The 18,120-nt window shown below is 47.0% G+C and overlaps 3 protein-coding genes across 4 annotated transcripts; all 3 read left to right on the top strand.

Annotated features, from left to right (window-relative positions):
* Positions 1-2,777: 2,777 nt before the first annotated feature.
* On the top strand, positions 2,778-6,346 carry LOC103380559 (shaker-related potassium channel tsha2-like). Of its 2 annotated transcripts, none has more exons than XR_521690.3 (2): positions 2,778-4,508; positions 5,450-6,346. XR_521690.3 is itself a non-coding variant. In XM_008312582.3 (2 exons), the coding sequence occupies exon 1, from the start codon at positions 2,933-2,935 to the stop codon at positions 4,355-4,357; it is 1,425 nt and encodes a 474-aa protein (XP_008310804.1). In that variant the 5' UTR covers positions 2,778-2,932; the 3' UTR covers positions 4,358-4,393; positions 5,450-6,346. The 2 variants fall into 2 exon arrangements, 1 of the variants encoding a protein (XP_008310804.1); XM_008312582.3 differs by having other exon boundaries at positions 2,778-4,393.
* A 1,446-nt stretch (positions 6,347-7,792) lies between these two features.
* On the top strand, positions 7,793-10,122 carry LOC103380558 (potassium voltage-gated channel subfamily A member 1-like). Its single transcript, XM_008312581.3, has 3 exons — positions 7,793-7,958; positions 8,535-9,951; positions 10,049-10,122. Exons 2-3 carry the CDS (start codon positions 8,673-8,675, stop codon positions 10,081-10,083), a joined length of 1,314 nt encoding a protein of 437 aa, XP_008310803.1. The 5' UTR covers positions 7,793-7,958; positions 8,535-8,672; the 3' UTR covers positions 10,084-10,122.
* A 16-nt stretch (positions 10,123-10,138) lies between these two features.
* On the top strand, positions 10,139-11,935 carry LOC103380560 (potassium voltage-gated channel subfamily A member 1-like). The gene has a single exon (XM_008312583.2). The coding sequence runs from the start codon at positions 10,139-10,141 to the stop codon at positions 11,579-11,581; it is 1,443 nt and encodes a 480-aa protein (XP_008310805.1). The 3' UTR covers positions 11,582-11,935.
* Positions 11,936-18,120: the final 6,185 nt, after the last annotated feature.

Genomic DNA, 18,120 nt, shown 5'->3' with positions numbered 1-18,120 from the left:
AAGGTGGTCCTACGATTACCTCACTGTCTGTTACGGGTTTGGAAAGAAAACTCAGCCCCCCGTCTATATTAAGACAAAGACGGGTGGGTCCGTGAGAGACGGCAGTGCAGTTCATCGAACGGACTCGCTCACACAGATTACATTTGTTTTTCTTTTCTTTTTTTTTTATCATGACATTGTACTAAATACAAATGTAAAAAAAAAAAAAAAAAAAAAGAAACGTCAATGAAAATTCTACTGAAGTCAATGTTGCGTATCCTGTGATGGAAAGGTTACCTAGTTCAACGCCAACTCCATAGTGCACGTAAAACTTTTAGCTGCATCTGAAGCGGTCGACTATTGCGTTCACTTTCGCAATTTTTCCCTATGGTCGAGCAGTAAAAACAGCAAAGAACGCAGAAGTTCCTCGGCCTCTTAAGCTATTCCCAAATGCATATTAAAAAAAAATAAATTTTAACCGGACTTTAAATGGACTAATCTTAGACCTTATCTTAACTGCATTTTTTTTTGCCTTAATTGATTTTATAATGATGTCAACCATGATACAGGACTCCTATCCCCCCACCCAAAAATAGAACGTAAATTCAATTTGCTTTTTAACCCTTTCATGCATGACGGTCACTACAGTGGACAGCTATTAAAAATGTGGATTCTCAGGCGTCCACTCTCGAGGCTTATATGCAACACTGCCATCCAAACCTATTCTTATCACAGAAAATGACATTTTAATAGCTGTCCACTGTAGTGACCGTCATGCATGTTATAAAGAATGACGTGAAAGCAGATGTTTCCGCTGCTGTCGGACCACGGCGTCTTGTTTACCATGGGGGTCTCCTGCATTCATAGGTTGAGCCATTAATAACGATGGGAGGTTCCTCGCTGTCAGCATTTGTGCACCCTGCCAGGCTTTATTGCCTGTGTCTCCCAGGCTACATGCCCGTCGCATGTCATGCAGCCGCTGTTAAGTAGACACGCACACACGGCGCCAAAGAAATGTATGGAGGGGGCGGGGCCGCGCATGTGTGTGAGAGGATTCCGCCGTGTTATTAAATAATCCAATCGGACTGCGCCCACAGAGACGAGACTGGAAACCCCTCTGCTGATTTCTGAAAAATGATAGAGGTGACAGTGGAGATAGGGTCCTGCCTCCCGAATTAGTTTTGCTCTGACGCGTACACCGGGAGTCACATGTCAATTCCTCAGCTTGTTTGTTATCGTTTGTTTCCTTGGATACAGCCCGGGGGCCTGACACCTTGGCTTGACCCAGACGGCCATTCGATGAGCGCTATATGCTAACAAACCAGCGGCAGGCGGCACTGTGTCCTGACACTGACACCCGACTCTGAAATTCAAACCTTTGTTCAGTAACGGAAAGGTCAGGAAAAACTGCGCCTGGGTTTGTCTGACATAAAAGTCAGTGACATCACACGCCTTTCATCTGCCGGAAAAAATAAAGCGATATCTCCAGGTTGCTTGACAGTAACACTTAGCAGCAGCACTATTCTATTCTTGTTTCTTCCCCCCCCCGCCCCCCGCCGCCCGTCTACAACTGGCCCGAGTGACGTAAGTGATAGCCAACAACTTTATGAAGGCAATTAAAGTGGGAAAACCGGAGCTCCAAATAGACCACGCTGCAGCAACGCGTGTAAACCCACGCACTCTCCACTGCGGCCACACGTTTTCGACACTTTCCGACATTCAAGCTTGAAGCGCGGGAGGCGCGCTGGAGTCAAAACGCGACGACAGGAAGGGGAGTAGTGAAAAACTCTCACCGACTCCAGACTGCAAAGTCTGAACAGGGCCTAATAAGACTCGCAGCTGCTTTTTTTATGCCTTCCTGACCTCAAGGCCAGGTCACATGTCCCACAGGGGTCCTCCCCGTGTTCCAAGTTGTACAATTGAGCTCCTTAAGAGCAGCGGACAGTGCGTGTTATTTTGGCTGAGGCTTCCTGAAGACGCTGAAGATCCTCTCCGGGCTACTCAAGTGTCAGTCAAACCAGCACTTTCCATTGGCTGGGCCCTGCTCATACACAGCACTGCGCTCGAAGGCATTCCAATGATTTCATCTGATTTATTTCAGGCCACATTTGATATGTAGCTGCGGCAAAAGAAGCCATCACTACACTTACACTTCAGGTTGATGTATTCGTCCTGTTTACTTGTACTGTTTTTAAAATGGTGGGCCATGACCCAAACACTGGACAGATCCCGGAGGTTCCCCTTGTGACAAGAATAGCCCTGATTTCATGAATGAGGGTCCGGCAGGATGACGGACGCCATATTTCCGAGCGGGCTCCGGTGTGTGAAAAAGGACGTTTGTTTTGCTCCGAACTAAAAAGAAAAAACCGAAACCTGAGGAACCACTTTGACTTAATGCGTGTTTACATTAAGTTCAAACGTGGCTAATGCCTGGTAAACAAATAAAAGCCATTGGTAGACCGCATGTTTACTTGGAAAGCACTGGTGTTCTACAGTGGAGTGAGTGAGAGTCAGAGGGACAGCAGCAGCAGCAGCAGCAGCAGCAGCAGCAGCAAGTGTCATCTGGTCTTCTAACTTGGGGAGGGCTTTGGAGTTTAAAATGGTGTGAATATGATAGCCATCTGTAGCCACCAGTACAGCCTCTGCAAGCCGGGATCCGTCTGCCCCCATTGGAAGTTAAAAGTCCGGAGCACTAATCGGAACAAAGGACCGGTGTAAATCAACAACAGATCGAGCGCCGTGGATCTCTGAAAAATTATTTGGGTCCTGGAGGAGGAGAGGGGGGGGAGGGAGGGAGGGGAGGGGGGGGGGGGGAGGGGGAGACGACGCTGAAACTTCTCCTGAAATCTGGGGCGACTGCACGAGAAGGAGTGTCCGGAGGACGTGCAGGCGACAGAGGGAGACACCGAGGAGGTGAGTGACGGCTTTACCCACGGAAGGGGGGTAAAAAAAGATGACCGTGGTGTCCCAGGAGAACCAGGACGACACTGTGGTCCTAGGTCCCTCCGTACCTGATGCTGCAGACCTGGAAGCGGCGGAGCAGGAGTGCAGCGAGCGGGTGTTCATCAACATCTCAGGTCTGCGCTTTGAGACGCAGCTCAAGACCCTCTCTCGCTTCCCCGCCACACTTTTGGGAGACCCGCGTAAAAGGATGCGTTTCTTCGACCCGCTGAGAAACGAGTACTTCTTTGACAGGAACAGGCCGAGCTTTGACGCCATCCTGTATTATTACCAGTCAGGGGGCCGGCTCCGCAGACCCGTCAGCGTACCTGTGGATATTTTCCTGGAGGAGATTAAGTTTTACGAACTCGATGAAGACGCCGTGGACATGTTCCGAGAGGACGAGGGCTTGGCCAAGGAGGATGACCGTCCTCTGCCCACCAACGAGTACCAGCGCCAACTGTGGCTCCTGTTCGAGTATCCGGAAAGTTCAGGACCTGCGCGGAGTATCGCCATCGTGTCCGTCATGGTGATTTTGATATCCATTGTTATATTCTGTCTGGAGACGTTACCGGAGTTCAGAGAACTTCCGGCGGTCGTCAACGGGAGTTCCCACGCCAGAGAAACCAACCCGTTCACGGACCCCTTTTTCATGGTGGAGACTCTCTGCATCGTGTGGTTCAGCTTTGAATTCACCATGAGGTTTCTGTCGTGCCCCAGCAAGCCGGCGTTCTTCAAGAACATCATGAACATCATCGACGTCGTCGCCATCGCTCCTTATTTCATCACTCTGGGCATGGATCTGGCAGAGCACCAGGGCAGCAGTCAGCAGGCTGCGTCACTGGCCATCCTCAGGGTCATCCGTCTGGTACGTGTGTTCAGGATTTTTAAACTCTCCAGACACTCCAAGGGGCTCCAGATCCTGGGCCAAACGCTTCACGCAAGCCTGAGGGAGCTGGGTCTGCTCATCTTCTTCCTGCTCATCGGCGTGGTTTTATTCTCCAGCTCGGTGTACTTCGCCGAAGCGGAAGACCCGGACTCCGTCTTTTCCAGTATACCCGACGCCTTCTGGTGGGCAGTGGTGACCATGACCACTGTCGGCTATGGTGACATGTATCCCACCACCATTTGGGGGAAAGTTGTGGGATCGTTATGCGCCATCGCTGGAGTACTGACCATAGCCTTGCCGGTTCCTGTGATCGTGTCCAATTTTAACTATTTCTACCACCGAGAGAACGAGGAGGAGGACAATGTCCAGTATGTGCACGTGACGTGCGGTCATCCTCCACAAGTCTCCTTCGCAGAACGGGCGTCAAACAAAAGTGAACGGTCGCTCTGCAGCACGGAGTCCTACCATGACAACGGAGACCAGGACAGTCTGACTCATCCAAACATCAACCCGCTGGAGAATTACACGGGGAAGCTGACAGATGTATGAGGAGGGACGCAGCTTTCCTCCTATTCTTTTTTCCCGGTGAGTTTCCCCCCCCGCCCCCTTCTGCGGATGTTCAGCTGTTGACTTCAGGTGCAGCTTTCTGTACGCAGGCTGACGCAGAGGTCACCGGATTATTTATAGCCAATGCAACGAGGTAAATTACGCAATAGATCACGGTAACAAAGAAAACAAAAAAAAAAAAAAAAACAAAACGAGATGAAGTCCCTCAGTGTTTGTATTTACCAACTGACAATATAACGGTTTTAATAAATAGGAGCCGTGCGTCACTGCGCCCCCCCCCCCGTGACGCACAGGGCCTACACGTGCCCAGAGGCTCGGCGCGTGAGTGGAAGAATTCCTTGTACATGGAAGGACACAGTGTTGACAAACGAGTAAAATATATTTCATGGCACTGTCTCGTTGTTTAACTTTGGGGATTATATTGGCCTCGTGTTTGTGCGCCATGCGCGCGCTGTGGACAGCCGAGTGCAGCTGCTGCTCCAGAACTTTGGCACTTGTTCAGCGCGTCCCAGCATTGACTGGTGTCTTTGTGTGTACGTACCAAACGCGTGCAATAAAAAAAAAAAAGAAAAAAAAAGGGGGGACATCAATGACAGAGAAGATAGTTATTTTTTCTAGAATCAATCGTTTAAAAAAAAAAAAAAAAACTTGATTCCCTCAGACTTCATGGTTGTTCCGGTTCCGGTTGTTGTTTTTACGTTAATGGCAGCTCGTTTCGATCTAATACTTCGGTACACGTACACGGAGCAGCCACCACCGTGCTCCAGTAACATTGTGACGTTGTACTCCAGGCCTACAGTATGCGCCTGTGAATAAATGAACTCTGAGCGCCTCTCTGTGGATAACAACTCTCCCCGCCGGCCTGCAGAGACCGCTCGGAGAGTAAAGTGTGCAAAAACTCCAGGCTTGTCGGCTTTAATATGTCTTTGCACTAGCGTCACCTTTGGTCTCGGTGTGTGGCTAAAGTGTGGCTCGCTGACGTTGTGTATCCGTGTGAATTAGGAAGGAGCTCTGACAGCTTTCTTCCGCCTTCCCAGTGTCAAACTCGTGTTCTGTCTTTGTCTTTTCTTGCAGGAGCAGGTGATTTAAGAGGAGCTCGCTGCCCCCAACCCCCTCAGAGTTACAACTCATACAACAAAAACACATTACCCCCCGTTCCTCGTGGATTACTCTTGCATTTGCCAGTGATGTATAGCCTACAAAGACCTCACAGTGGAAACACTTGGAAAAGATTTATAGTTCCGGTGCGAGGGAACGTCGTGTGTGTGCACATCAACAGTAGAGCGGGAAAAAAAGAAAGAAATGACATTCTCAGAAGGCTCTGTAAATTACCATGCTTTTGTTTGTACATATGTCGCGTTTTGTTTTTTTTTTTGTTTTTTTTTGTAAATCTGAACTTTTGTTATGAAGCTAATAATGATAGACTGGAATGCAGCTCAGCTCCGGGCTGTAGCGATCCCTCAGACTTTCCCGCGGTTGAAAAGCATCACGGTGCCAACGTCTGCATGAGGTAAACTCGTTGTGAGTTGGTTTAAAATGTAATAAAAAAATATTTATTTTTCTAATTCAAACATGTATGTGAACTTAACTTAATCGTTGTCGTTTTTTTGTTTTTTTATAAATAAATTACGAACCCGGAAAACAAAACACCTCGAACTCGGTTTCATTACCATGACGTTATTTCAAAGTACAACGAAGACTCTCTTAGAATGCAAATAGCACACGGGGTTTCAATCTGTGCCCATTAATTACTTAAATACACTTGCCTAAATTGCTCTGCTGGCGCTCAGTGGTGACGCTAAAGGCTCGGAGTGTTGTTTTGCCACATAAGCAATTAGGTTAATAAAACACCCTGTTGACAAAGAGCGGACTTGACCAGACCTGACAGTCAGTGAAGAGTCGCTGTGAATCAGACATGTTTCTTAACTTTATCAACAACAACAACAACCGTAGTCCTGAAATCTTTTTTTTTTTTTTTTTGCTGTATCCTGTGCTGTCCGTGGTGCTGAAGGACATACTTTCGGCGGAGGTTCTTTAAAATCATATTCACTGAAAATGGTTAATCTGTTCATACATTAATGAACTCTCTTTCGCTCAATACCGCCGAGGGTCTCTTGGGTACCGGAAGTCAGTCCCTGGTCGCCAGTCAATCACGGAGCCACATATAAAGAAATGCAACATTTCCCTTGCAGTCAAAACGCACAAACTGACTTTATTGCAAAGCCGAATGTTAAGGGGTTGTCCAGAGAAATTCTACCCATACACTCGGAGAATATTCACACGGGACACAAACCGATGACCTTCTTGCCGAGAGGCGGTGGCGCTGACCACTGAGGCTCCTAAGTTGGGGGATAATTCAGATTCAAAAGTTCCAGTCCATCAATATACATATTCAGATTCGGATAAATCCACGGTTACCCTTTAAGTTAAGGTCACGTCGAGTACCGTTGTTGGTTTATTTGTCTGTAAAAGATAGTTGTGGGTTTTATGTGTTAATGATCGGGTGCTTATATGTCAGCATTTTTAGCATAAAAAAAAAACACATCAGTCCCTAACACATCATTTAAACGCCCCCTCAGATTCAGGAGCGACCAGTGAATCCACACTGATGAGCAGAGATAAATCGCCTCAGATGTTACACGGTCCTGACAGAGACTTGTGTTTTTCCTCCTCCTCCCCCCCCAACCCCCCCCCAAACCAACTCTCCTTCTTTGCAGTCTAATTGCGCCAGTGCTGGCACAGGAGCGCTCCTGTTTTCGTGCTGTACGGAGAACTTCTGCCGGCGTGTTTCTAGAGCCGGTCTGCATTGCGTCGAAACCCTCCAACTCCTCCTCCTCCTCCGCCCCCTCCTCCTCCTCCTCCTACTGCTGCCTCCCCTCCCCTCCCCTCTCCTCTCCCCCTCTCTCTCCATCCCTCGCCACCCCACGCACTTGCATGTTTAAACGCACAACAAGACATGCCTGACATGGCTGGGAAAACACTCGGACGCCGCAGCCTGACTCGACTCCGCACTGCACGCCGTCCGTTTCAGTCCGATCACTTCCACTCCGTCCCTCTGAGCTGCGCTCACAACACAAACACAACGTCCCGCCCATCATCCTGCTGTCTGCTCGCGAACGGCAGCGGAATTCTGCTGATGCAGTGATGTCTGGAAATGTCAAGGGCTCGCTTGTTGCCCCCCATAATGTATCTCCCCCCCTTGAACTGCTGCGCAAGATTTGATCCTGCGGTAAAGCCTGTACTGTAAGCGCTTCACACCGCCGGGGCAACGACGGACGCTGCAGCTTTGCAACCTTCTCCTTCTCTCTGTTCTACCTCAGGCATTCCTCTCCACACCAACCCGACTGCTGCTGCTCCTGTGTGCGTTTATCACATTTCTCAAATTATTTTTTTTTTTTGTGTGTGCGGGATACTCCAACGGACCCAGACTGACGATGCGCACAGTGACACTCTAGATTTTCTTTTTTCTTTCTCTTTGGAGGGTGCAATGTGAAGTTGCGACTTGACACCCGCCGCTGCCCTGTTGTTGGATGAATTTACCCGTAGTTGAAACACATTCAAGACCCTTCAGCATCAAGCCAAGGTAAGCCCCGAGAGAAACTGCTGCTCTGCAACGGAAACAGGGGGGAATAGGTGGCGATGAACAGCCGCTCCTTGTATAAATAAAACATCCTGTGCGCGCTGTTCACGCTGGAGATCTGCATTGATGGACTGCTGCATGCTGACATCGGTTGTTATGTCATTATCATGTCATAGTTAGTTGTTGTATCTCAGACTCTAGAGGTTCCATTTATTCATACAACGCTTTAACACGGGGGCACACTTTAATTCCGGTGCAAACTAAGGTTTAAAAACATGTCAACTGTACATCGGGAGGCAAATGAGCAAAACGCAATAAAGTGCAAAAAAAAAAAAAAAACTAAAGTAAAAAAAAAAAAAGACTAAAATTCCCGAAGAAAATAGAAATCGCAGCTTCCGCTGCTGTTCTGATATTGACTTTTTACTTTTACTGCACGAGGTAAATGGATTTATAAACTGCAAAAAAAAAAAAAAAAAAAAAATGCTGAGTCCGCAAATAGTTTCATTCCATTATTTCCTCCCTCTCCCTCTCTCCCCCTCCCCCCCCGCCCCCCCTTCGCTCTTTCGCCCTATCTCTCAGCAGCAACAACAGCAGCAGATGCGCCGGAGAGCAGCAATGGTCAAGTCAGCGAGAACCGCAGTGGAGCCGCACTGAGGCAGCGCAGCCAACCAGCCTCCTCACATCTGGGGACGTCTCCAACAGTTTCAGGGGTGTGGGATGCTGAGGAGTGGAAAATTCCCCCCAAAATCCAAATGCCTGCTTAGTCAGTTAGTCAGACTAGCACAACTTCTCCTCCCTCTTCTCCTTCACCTCCAACTCCTCCTCCTCCTCCTCCTCCTCCTCCTCCTCTTTCCGAAAATGACCGTGGTAGCAGGTGATAACATGGACGAGACCTCGGCAGTCCCGGGACACCCTCAGGACACCTACCCTCCGGACCACAACGACCACGAATGCTGCGAGCGGGTGGTCATCAACATAGCTGGTCTGAGGTTTGAAACCCAGCTGAAAACTCTCTCCCAGTTCCCAGAGACGTTGCTAGGCAACCCCAAAAAGAGAATGCGGTACTTTGACCCACTGAGAAACGAGTACTTCTTTGACAGGAACCGCCCCAGCTTCGATGCCATCCTCTACTACTACCAGTCGGGCGGTCGGCTGAGGAGACCAGTGAATGTCCCTTTGGATATGTTCTCTGAAGAGATCAAATTCTACGAGCTTGGGGTAGACGCCATGGAGAAGTTCCGCGAGGACGAGGGTTTCATCCGAGAGGAGGAGCGCCCTCTGCCTGACAAGGAGTTCCAGCGGCAGATCTGGCTCCTCTTCGAGCACCCGGAGAGCTCGGGCACAGCCAGGGGAATCGCCATAGTGTCCGTGATGGTGATCTTGATTTCCATCGTCATATTTTGTTTAGAAACTCTGCCGCAGCTCAAAGACGACGGCACCAGTCGGGTCGTGGGGAACTCCACCATTTACTACAAGCCAAATATCCTCACCGACCCCTTCTTCATCATCGAGACACTCTGTATAATCTGGTTCTCCTTCGAGTTGATTGTACGCTTCCTGGCATGTCCGAGCAAACCGGCCTTCTTCAAGAACATGATGAACACCATCGACATCGTGGCCATCATCCCTTACTTCATCACCCTGGGCACCGAGCTGGCAGAGGACGAGGACGAGACCGAGGGCGTCGGGGAGCAGGCGACATCGCTGGCCATACTCAGGGTTATCCGCTTGGTCAGGGTATTTCGGATCTTCAAGCTGTCGCGTCACTCCAAAGGACTTCAGATTCTGGGGCAGACCCTGAAGGCCAGCATGAGGGAGCTGGGATTGCTCATCTTCTTCCTGTTCATCGGAGTCATCTTGTTCTCCAGCGCCGTGTTCTTTGCCGAGGCCGAGGAGGAGGGCTCCCAGTTCGGCAGCATCCCAGACGCGTTCTGGTGGGCTGTTGTGTCTATGACAACTGTGGGCTATGGAGACATGGTCCCAATCACAATCGGAGGTAAGATCGTAGGATCACTGTGCGCCATTGCTGGTGTGCTGACAATTGCCCTCCCAGTGCCAGTCATTGTGTCCAACTTCAACTACTTCTACCACAGGGAGACTGAGGGAGAAGAGCAGGCCCAGCTGCTGAACGTCAGCAACCCCCCCTCCGAAACCAACTCCAGCCGCCGCAGCCCGCCCTCCACATGGACGAGACCTCGGCAGTCCCGGGACACCCTCAGGACACCTACCCTCCGGACCACAACGACCACGAATGCTGCGAGCGGGTGGTCATCAACATAGCTGGTCTGAGGTTTGAAACCCAGCTGAAAACTCTCTCCCAGTTCCCAGAGACGTTGCTAGGCAACCCCAAAAAGAGAATGCGGTACTTTGACCCACTGAGAAACGAGTACTTCTTTGACAGGAACCGCCCCAGCTTCGATGCCATCCTCTACTACTACCAGTCGGGCGGTCGGCTGAGGAGACCAGTGAATGTCCCTTTGGATATGTTCTCTGAAGAGATCAAATTCTACGAGCTTGGGGTAGACGCCATGGAGAAGTTCCGCGAGGACGAGGGTTTCATCCGAGAGGAGGAGCGCCCTCTGCCTGACAAGGAGTTCCAGCGGCAGATCTGGCTCCTCTTCGAGCACCCGGAGAGCTCGGGCACAGCCAGGGGAATCGCCATAGTGTCCGTGATGGTGATCTTGATTTCCATCGTCATATTTTGTTTAGAAACTTTGCCGCAGCTCAAAGACGACGGCACCAGTCGGGTCGTGGGGAACTCCACCATTTACTACAAGCCAAATATCCTCACCGACCCCTTCTTCATCATCGAGACACTCTGTATAATCTGGTTCTCCTTCGAGTTGATTGTACGCTTCCTGGCATGTCCGAGCAAACCGGCCTTCTTCAAGAACATGATGAACACCATCGACATCGTGGCCATCATCCCTTACTTCATCACCCTGGGCACCGAGCTGGCAGAGGACGAGGACGAGACCGAGGGCGTCGGGGAGCAGGCGACATCGCTGGCCATACTCAGGGTTATCCGCTTGGTCAGGGTATTTCGGATCTTCAAGCTGTCGCGTCACTCCAAAGGACTTCAGATTCTGGGGCAGACCCTGAAGGCCAGCATGAGGGAGCTGGGATTGCTCATCTTCTTCCTGTTCATCGGAGTCATCTTGTTCTCCAGCGCCGTGTTCTTTGCCGAGGCCGAGGAGGAGGGCTCCCAGTTCGGCAGCATCCCAGACGCGTTCTGGTGGGCTGTTGTGTCTATGACAACTGTGGGCTATGGAGACATGGTCCCAATCACAATCGGAGGTAAGATCGTAGGATCACTGTGCGCCATTGCTGGTGTGCTGACAATTGCCCTCCCAGTGCCAGTCATTGTGTCCAACTTCAACTACTTCTACCACAGGGAGACTGAGGGAGAAGAGCAGGCCCAGCTGCTGAACGTCAGCAACCCCCCCTCCGAAACCAACTCCAGCCGCCGCAGCTCGTCCTCCATCAGCAAGTCAGAGTACATGGAGATTGATGGGGACATAAACAATAGCATCGATAACTTTAGGGAGGCCAACCTCAGAACTGGTAATTGCACTATAGCCAACCAAAACTGTGTAAATAAAAGCAAGCTGCTCACAGACGTCTAGACGACCGGACATCGGACCTTCGGGATCTCGGAGAGGGGACCGTCGCGTGGAGTAGTGGACCATTGATTAGGAATGCTTCATTTACTTCCTCAAAGCGCTATACGGCTTTAGGCCTCAAAGTATGCTCAGCTAATATAGAAAGGATACAGAAAAAAAAAAACAACACAAAAACAAACAAACAAAAAAGTTGTCCAGAGTCTACAGCAGGTAGTTAGAATAATTAATTCTTCAAAGTCTATACCTATTTAGATATATCCAAAAGGAACTACTGAACTACTACTCATTGACTACACGGCTCCCCCCGCGGGGAGGACGCGGAGCACGCGCTGTCTGTCTCGTCGACAAACAAGCTCATTGACAGGACGCGGAGCACACGCTGTCTGTCTCGTCGACAAACAAGCGTGACAACTCATCAAAAAAAAAACAAAAAACAACCTTGCATGGAGTACAGTTCGACGTTTCAGCAAGTTGCACAACGCACCCGGAAACGTCTGCAGAGACATGCAAGCATCGCAGTCAAGCGGTAAGCACCAAGAAGTTGAAAGTGAAACCACCCTTTTTCTCCCCTCCGAAGGATCCATTATTCAGCAAAGCACCTTATAGGAGGAGGACCGATCTCTCTCCCTCCCTCTCTCTGTATCTCTCTCCCTCTCTCTCTCATTTGGATGTAAACAGATGTTGATCTGCTCGCTTCACGGACATCCGCAATGCTGCTGTTTTTCCGGCAGCTGCCGTAATTGTGATATCACCGAGTGATTCGACGCCATGCCCTTTAGACGCAACACAGCACAACGACGGAGTGAGCTTCACACGAGCATGGTTCCGGACTTTTCCCATTTTGATATCGGCATGCATGAGACACATCTCTCGCGCGCAGGGAAATGGAAAGGCTGTTCGTTTGGAACACCTGCCTCTGCCATCTGACCCGTCTCATCTCTTTTCATACTGAGTGCACTGGATCAGTTTTTTTTTTTTAATTTGAAAAAAAAAACAAAAAACACAAAAACAAAAATGCTACTCATTTTAGAAGTATAGAATGTTGAATCTTTAAGGGAACAGTACATTAAATGAGATCATAGCATGAAAAGAGTAACCTGCATTACGGTCTATCGACTTAGGTACTTTTGTAACCCTGGTATATTTAATGCATGACATGAGTATACAGCTTGCAGTTGCAATTCCGGGGACACTCATCTTGCAGTGTCTTTCCGTCAGGGAAAAGTGAGGGGGAAAATCAAATTCTGGATGTTTCTGAAATTGTGGATTCACATATATTCCGATCCAACTTGAGATGCAGAGTTTGGAATTAAGGGTAGACAAGAGTAAACGGAAATAATTATTATCAGAAATGCATATAATCATTGTAAGCACCGATTACAGTATTACATCAATAGAGCAGTGCATGGACATTCTATGAAGATAAATTATTTGTCACGCTTCCACCGCCATGTCCAATTTCAATACTTCTTCTTTTAGTCCAAAAAAAAAAAAAAAAATTTTTGAACCAAATTCCCCATCATATGACTGAGAGTTTTTTTTTCCCTGACATTATTTGCTAGTGCCTTTATCCCCTTCGTCACCAACAGGACCAGTGAAAGTGCCTCTGTGTACGATGGTATTTTGCGAGGTGGAGAGGAGCTGGTTAGACTCCCGTTTTTTAAAGTCATTTGACCAGTTAACAGCAGTTGGTAGGAGAGAGAAAAAATCAACACGCATATACTGAAGTGAAATAAAACCCCCCCCTGATCCATGGCTGTCTTGCACAACCCACTCCTCATGCACTTAACCATACCCTTACGCAACAACCAGGAATGTTTTTTTTTTTTTGCTCTCTGCATCGTTACAAATGCCAATCATCAAGGGAACACGCGTCTGTTTTCAGCAGGTCTCATCTGTGTCTTCAGTTCGTCCCCCTCTCCCCCGACCCCCCGTCCGTCCGTGCGCCGTGCATCCCTTCAGGGTCTCTACCTCAGTGAGGTCATTGCAAACAAAAAAAAAAAAAAAACTTGCTGCAGAGCTACAAGCGCCAATGCAGGGCTTCCTACACCATAATGCAAAATGGAACCTTAAGTGTAAACAGCAGTCATGCAATATTGAATGTGAGCGTCCCAAAAGCATGTAGAGCCTTTACACAAGCACTTAGGACAAATAATGTATCCTGACTCCTGCTTCTTTTGTTCACTTAAAGCTACGCACAATCAGAATGTTCATGTACAGATAGATGCCGTCCGGGGGGGGGAGACTGCGTGCCTCCGCCGGACAGGACGAGGTTGACTGTTTTGTAATGTTTTGTTTTGTTTTTTTTTTTTCTTTTCTTTGTGTAAAAGGATGCTGCTAGTGTCACAGATGTGTGTCAACGTGGGTTTCCACTGGTGTGTAGGAGAGAACGGATAAAAAAAGTGTAATAATATGGTTAATTTTTGAGTTTTTTTTTTTGTTTTTTTAACTTTTGTCGTACTGCAATCCAAAGCGCAGCTGGACCTTTTGCACAATCATTTTGGTCGTTTTTGCTGATGTTAGTTTCTGCCCTTGTGTCTGTGTGTATTCTTTTTCTCTCGCTTGAATTAATCTCGGTTGTACAGATCGCATAAGTCTCTCAGCGAGCCGTCCTTTTACAGGAGCGGACGGAATTGTTCAAACTGCTTGAAAGTTTCCAGAAATGGTCGTGACTATTTTTTTTTTTTTTTTCAATTAGGCAATAGCATTTCGTATATTTAAAGTTTTATTATTTTATTTTTCATAAGGGCCCGGAAAAAAAAAATTTCTGTGCTGCAGCGCCACCTGAGTGTCCTAGTTTGATTTTTTTTTTTTTTTTTTCCATCTTGTCCAGTCGCTGTCCTCTGTGGTGCTAATACAGGACTACATGGTTTTTCTTGTCGCCATCACATGTTAACTGTGACTTGATGTTATGATTTTTTTTCTTTTTTTTTTTTTTTTTTTTTTTAGAACGTTCCTACCTGACACTCATTGTTAACACTCGGTTAGTTTTAGAAGCTGTTTGCCATTTTTTGGGAAACAATCCTTGTACTGTATTGCTGAAGGGTGTCTGCTTCAGGTGAGGAAAAATACTCAAGAGCCTTGGTGGATGTCAGTGACAAGCAAAAAAAAAAAAAATTGAGGTTTCTCAAAAAAAAATGCAGCTATCAGAAAGGTCATTGTGGTTTTAAGTGTCCGGAGGGAACGATGCTTAAAACGTGAAACGTGTCCTGCATGTCACGGCGCGACGCGATGTGAAGACATCACTCTTCACGTCGGCGGCGCTGTTGCTTCTTTCACGCTCTGACGGCAGGTGTGGACGGTGCTATGCATTCAGATACCCAAGAGAAACATGCACTTTTAACAGCAATAGAATTATCCTGTTTCTGGAGGCTATTTTGTACCAAAAAAAAAAGAAAAGAAATAACAGAAATAAAGAAAATAAATCTACTTTGAATGTCAAACGAACTGTGATCACTCCCTAGATACAACAGGGCTGTTTAGGTACCAACGTTTTGCTCAGTGATATTTTGTGAGCTGGGAATTTAACCCCAACGCTAGACCGACGTTAGGTGAAGAGAATCTTCAAATATATTAATCTCAAAATATGAAATATCGAAAAATGTAAGCTTTATAATAGTGGCAGTTCCCATTAACCATGCAGGTCAGAAGTGAGTCGTTTCGCAGTTAGGAACAAAGGCCGAACCTTAGAACACGGTCCCCAAAAGGAGACGTCCTTAATGCACTTGGAGAGAACGTCTCCTCAGAGAGAGAGAGTCGTGGAAGTCGCTTCCATCATTTTCACATCTTCATTTCTTTCAGCTCTCTGTGTGCGAGTAATCTTAGGCAGAAGATCTTTAGAAATAGACATTAATGTAGAAAAAAAAACAAACAAACCATGAACAGCGTAGCTACGATAAGGTAAACGAAAATAACCAGTATGTTATTCAATTACATAGGAAAACCAATTTAATTTTTTTTTTTTTTTTTTTTTTTTTTGGACAAGAACGTGTCGTTGGTTATGAACCGACTGTGTTGTGTATCCAATCTGACAAAGGACGTGGACAATAATTTGACGGTTGCTAAAAAAAAACACATTTCTCTCTATTCATTTTTTTTTTTTTTTTTTGGAAAACGCGACCAAAATTGGATTCACTCTCACTCCGTGCTCCCATTTCTTTAAAGCTCCGCCGCTGAACCTCCTGTTTTAATGTATCTCTGCGGAAAAATTTACTGATTGCATCGAATAGAAAAAAAAAAAAAAAAAATCAAACTGCATGGTCAACGGAAGACTGCATGAGCTCTGCCTTTCAAACTGTGGATCAACTATAACGCAATTACCTAAAATTTGAAAGAAAAAAACAAAAACACAACCCTTGCTTTCACCCGCACCAAAGCTTGTAAAGGGCGCCCCCTCTGTTCAGAAGTTGCCATGAAACACTTGGCATTCTTAAACGCACCTTAGAACTGACCTCACTTCTAAGACGACGCCGGTTATCCGAGGCGTACCCGGCGCGTGCGGACGTACAGGGAACAACAAGGTACAACGCTAGTCTCTCAAAGTCTCTCGTCTCTATTCTGTGACCGAAGCGCTCACTCACATTCGGCCCCTGTTTTGTGTTTTAATGTGTGATGGCCAAGGTCGTCTACTCTGTCGGGAACGCACATTCAATTGCCGGTATGGACGCTTTGGAAAAAACAAAAACAAAAAAAAACTGCAAAAAGGGACCGTCGATCTCTTGTGCTACTCTTTTCATACACAAGCAAACCAAACTCTGATTGTCTCTGATTTTACTCATCATTCGTCATGTTCTGTTCAACGAGGATTATGCTACAATGTGTTCATATTGTCTGATGACGATAAAGGCATGGTCTGTGATCTATGCAAGGGTTCTTTTTATTTTCCTATAATCACTCTTGGTTTTACCTTTCATTTACTTCAATAAATTTTTAAGGATCCGCTGGTGTACGCTCATTTCGACTGGGGACTTGGGGGGCGGGGGGGTACCGTCTCGTGTTTGTGTGTCGACACCGACATAGAGAGACTTCAGGTCTGGGTCTGAAACTTGACTGGCTTCGGTGTGCTAGCCTCTCACCTATCAAGCTATTAGCAGTGATTCATGAGGCTAAAGTAATGGTTCCACACTAATCCTCCGTCCCGGGAGACAGTCACTTACCCCTGTCTTTCCCAATGACTCGTTCCGCACCTTAGAGGGCCGGAATGTTTTAAATCTCCTTAGCAGCCCTCTATGTCTCATCTCAGGACAAGCGAGACAGCGTTACCGTGATTGGATGAAACCAATAGCTGCTCAGAGGGTTCTATGGAAACGCGATGTGAATATTTTTGTTTCCTTTTCTACGATGACTTCATTCCTGTGATGCGTAAACGCACACGGCAATCAACAAACTTCAGATCACGTTACCCGGTCAGACCCTAGCAGAGGTGGGACCAAGTCATTGCTTTGCAAGTCGCAAGTAAGTCTCAAGTCTTTGCACTCAAGTCCCAAGTCAAGACAGGTGAAGTCCGAGTCGAGTCCAAGTCAAGACTGAAAAGTGTCAAGTCAAGTCCCAAGTCCTGCTGTTTCTGTTTCGAGTCCTTTCGAGTCTTTTTCCAAACGAATAACAATATATATACACAGATCACTTTGGGTTTTGGAGAAAGTCTCGAGTCTTGTCGAGTCAAAGGGCTCGAGTCCAAGTCAAGTCCCAAGTCCTGCCGTTTCGAGTCCTTTCGAGTCTTTTTCAAACAAAATAACAATATATTTACACAGATCACTTTGGGTTTTGGAGAAAGTCTCGGGTCATGTCGAGTCAAAGGGCTCGAGTCCAAGTGAAGTCACGAGTCACTGATGTTAAAGTCCAAGTCGAGTTCCAAGTCTCTTTACGTTTTGTCAAGTGGAGTCTAAAGTCATCAAATTGATGACTCGAGTCTGACTCGAGTCCAAGTCATGCGACTCAAGTCCACACCTCTGGACCCTAGCTTAAGTCGTTCTCTTTATATTGTAAACGACCAGCAGGATTGTGACTTAATAAATACAAAAAATGTTTAACATAATCTAATTTTCTCACTCAATGACAAAATATAGTTCGTAAAGTTCAGCTCTGGACAGACATGTCGCGTCTGCCTTCTTTTGCCGTAGCACTGTTGTTGTCCGGCTAATTATAGCGCAGCTGCGACATTTCTCGTCACCTTAACAACATAAAATTTTAAAATATCAAACCACAATATTTTACGAAAAAACTTAAATCAATATCTTTGCCTCAAGATACTTGCTGTTACAACCGTGTCTGTGATTTCAGGCCGACTAAATACTCATTCCTCTTCTTAAGCTAAGCTAATCCCGCTACGTCGTTAGCCCTTCAGAAACTTATGTTATTTTCAATTCACTCTGAGAAGCTTTACTGACACCTACTGTCTCTACTGTTCACTGGTACAAAAATTTATCTTTTAAATTGTATTATTATTTTCGAATGAAAGAAGTTATACACGAAACTACTCTCTCGACGCTGTTCCTTTTTTTTTCGTTTGTTTTTTTTTTTTTTGACAAAATCAATGTTGCAGA

Source organism: Cynoglossus semilaevis, chromosome 6 (genome assembly GCF_000523025.1).
Source record: "Cynoglossus semilaevis isolate Cse_v1.0 chromosome 6, Cse_v1.0, whole genome shotgun sequence".
NCBI classification, from domain to species: Eukaryota; Metazoa; Chordata; class Actinopteri; order Pleuronectiformes; family Cynoglossidae; genus Cynoglossus; species Cynoglossus semilaevis.
Note: the sequence above shows the minus strand (reverse complement) of the source record. Positions and strands in the feature narration are given on the sequence as shown.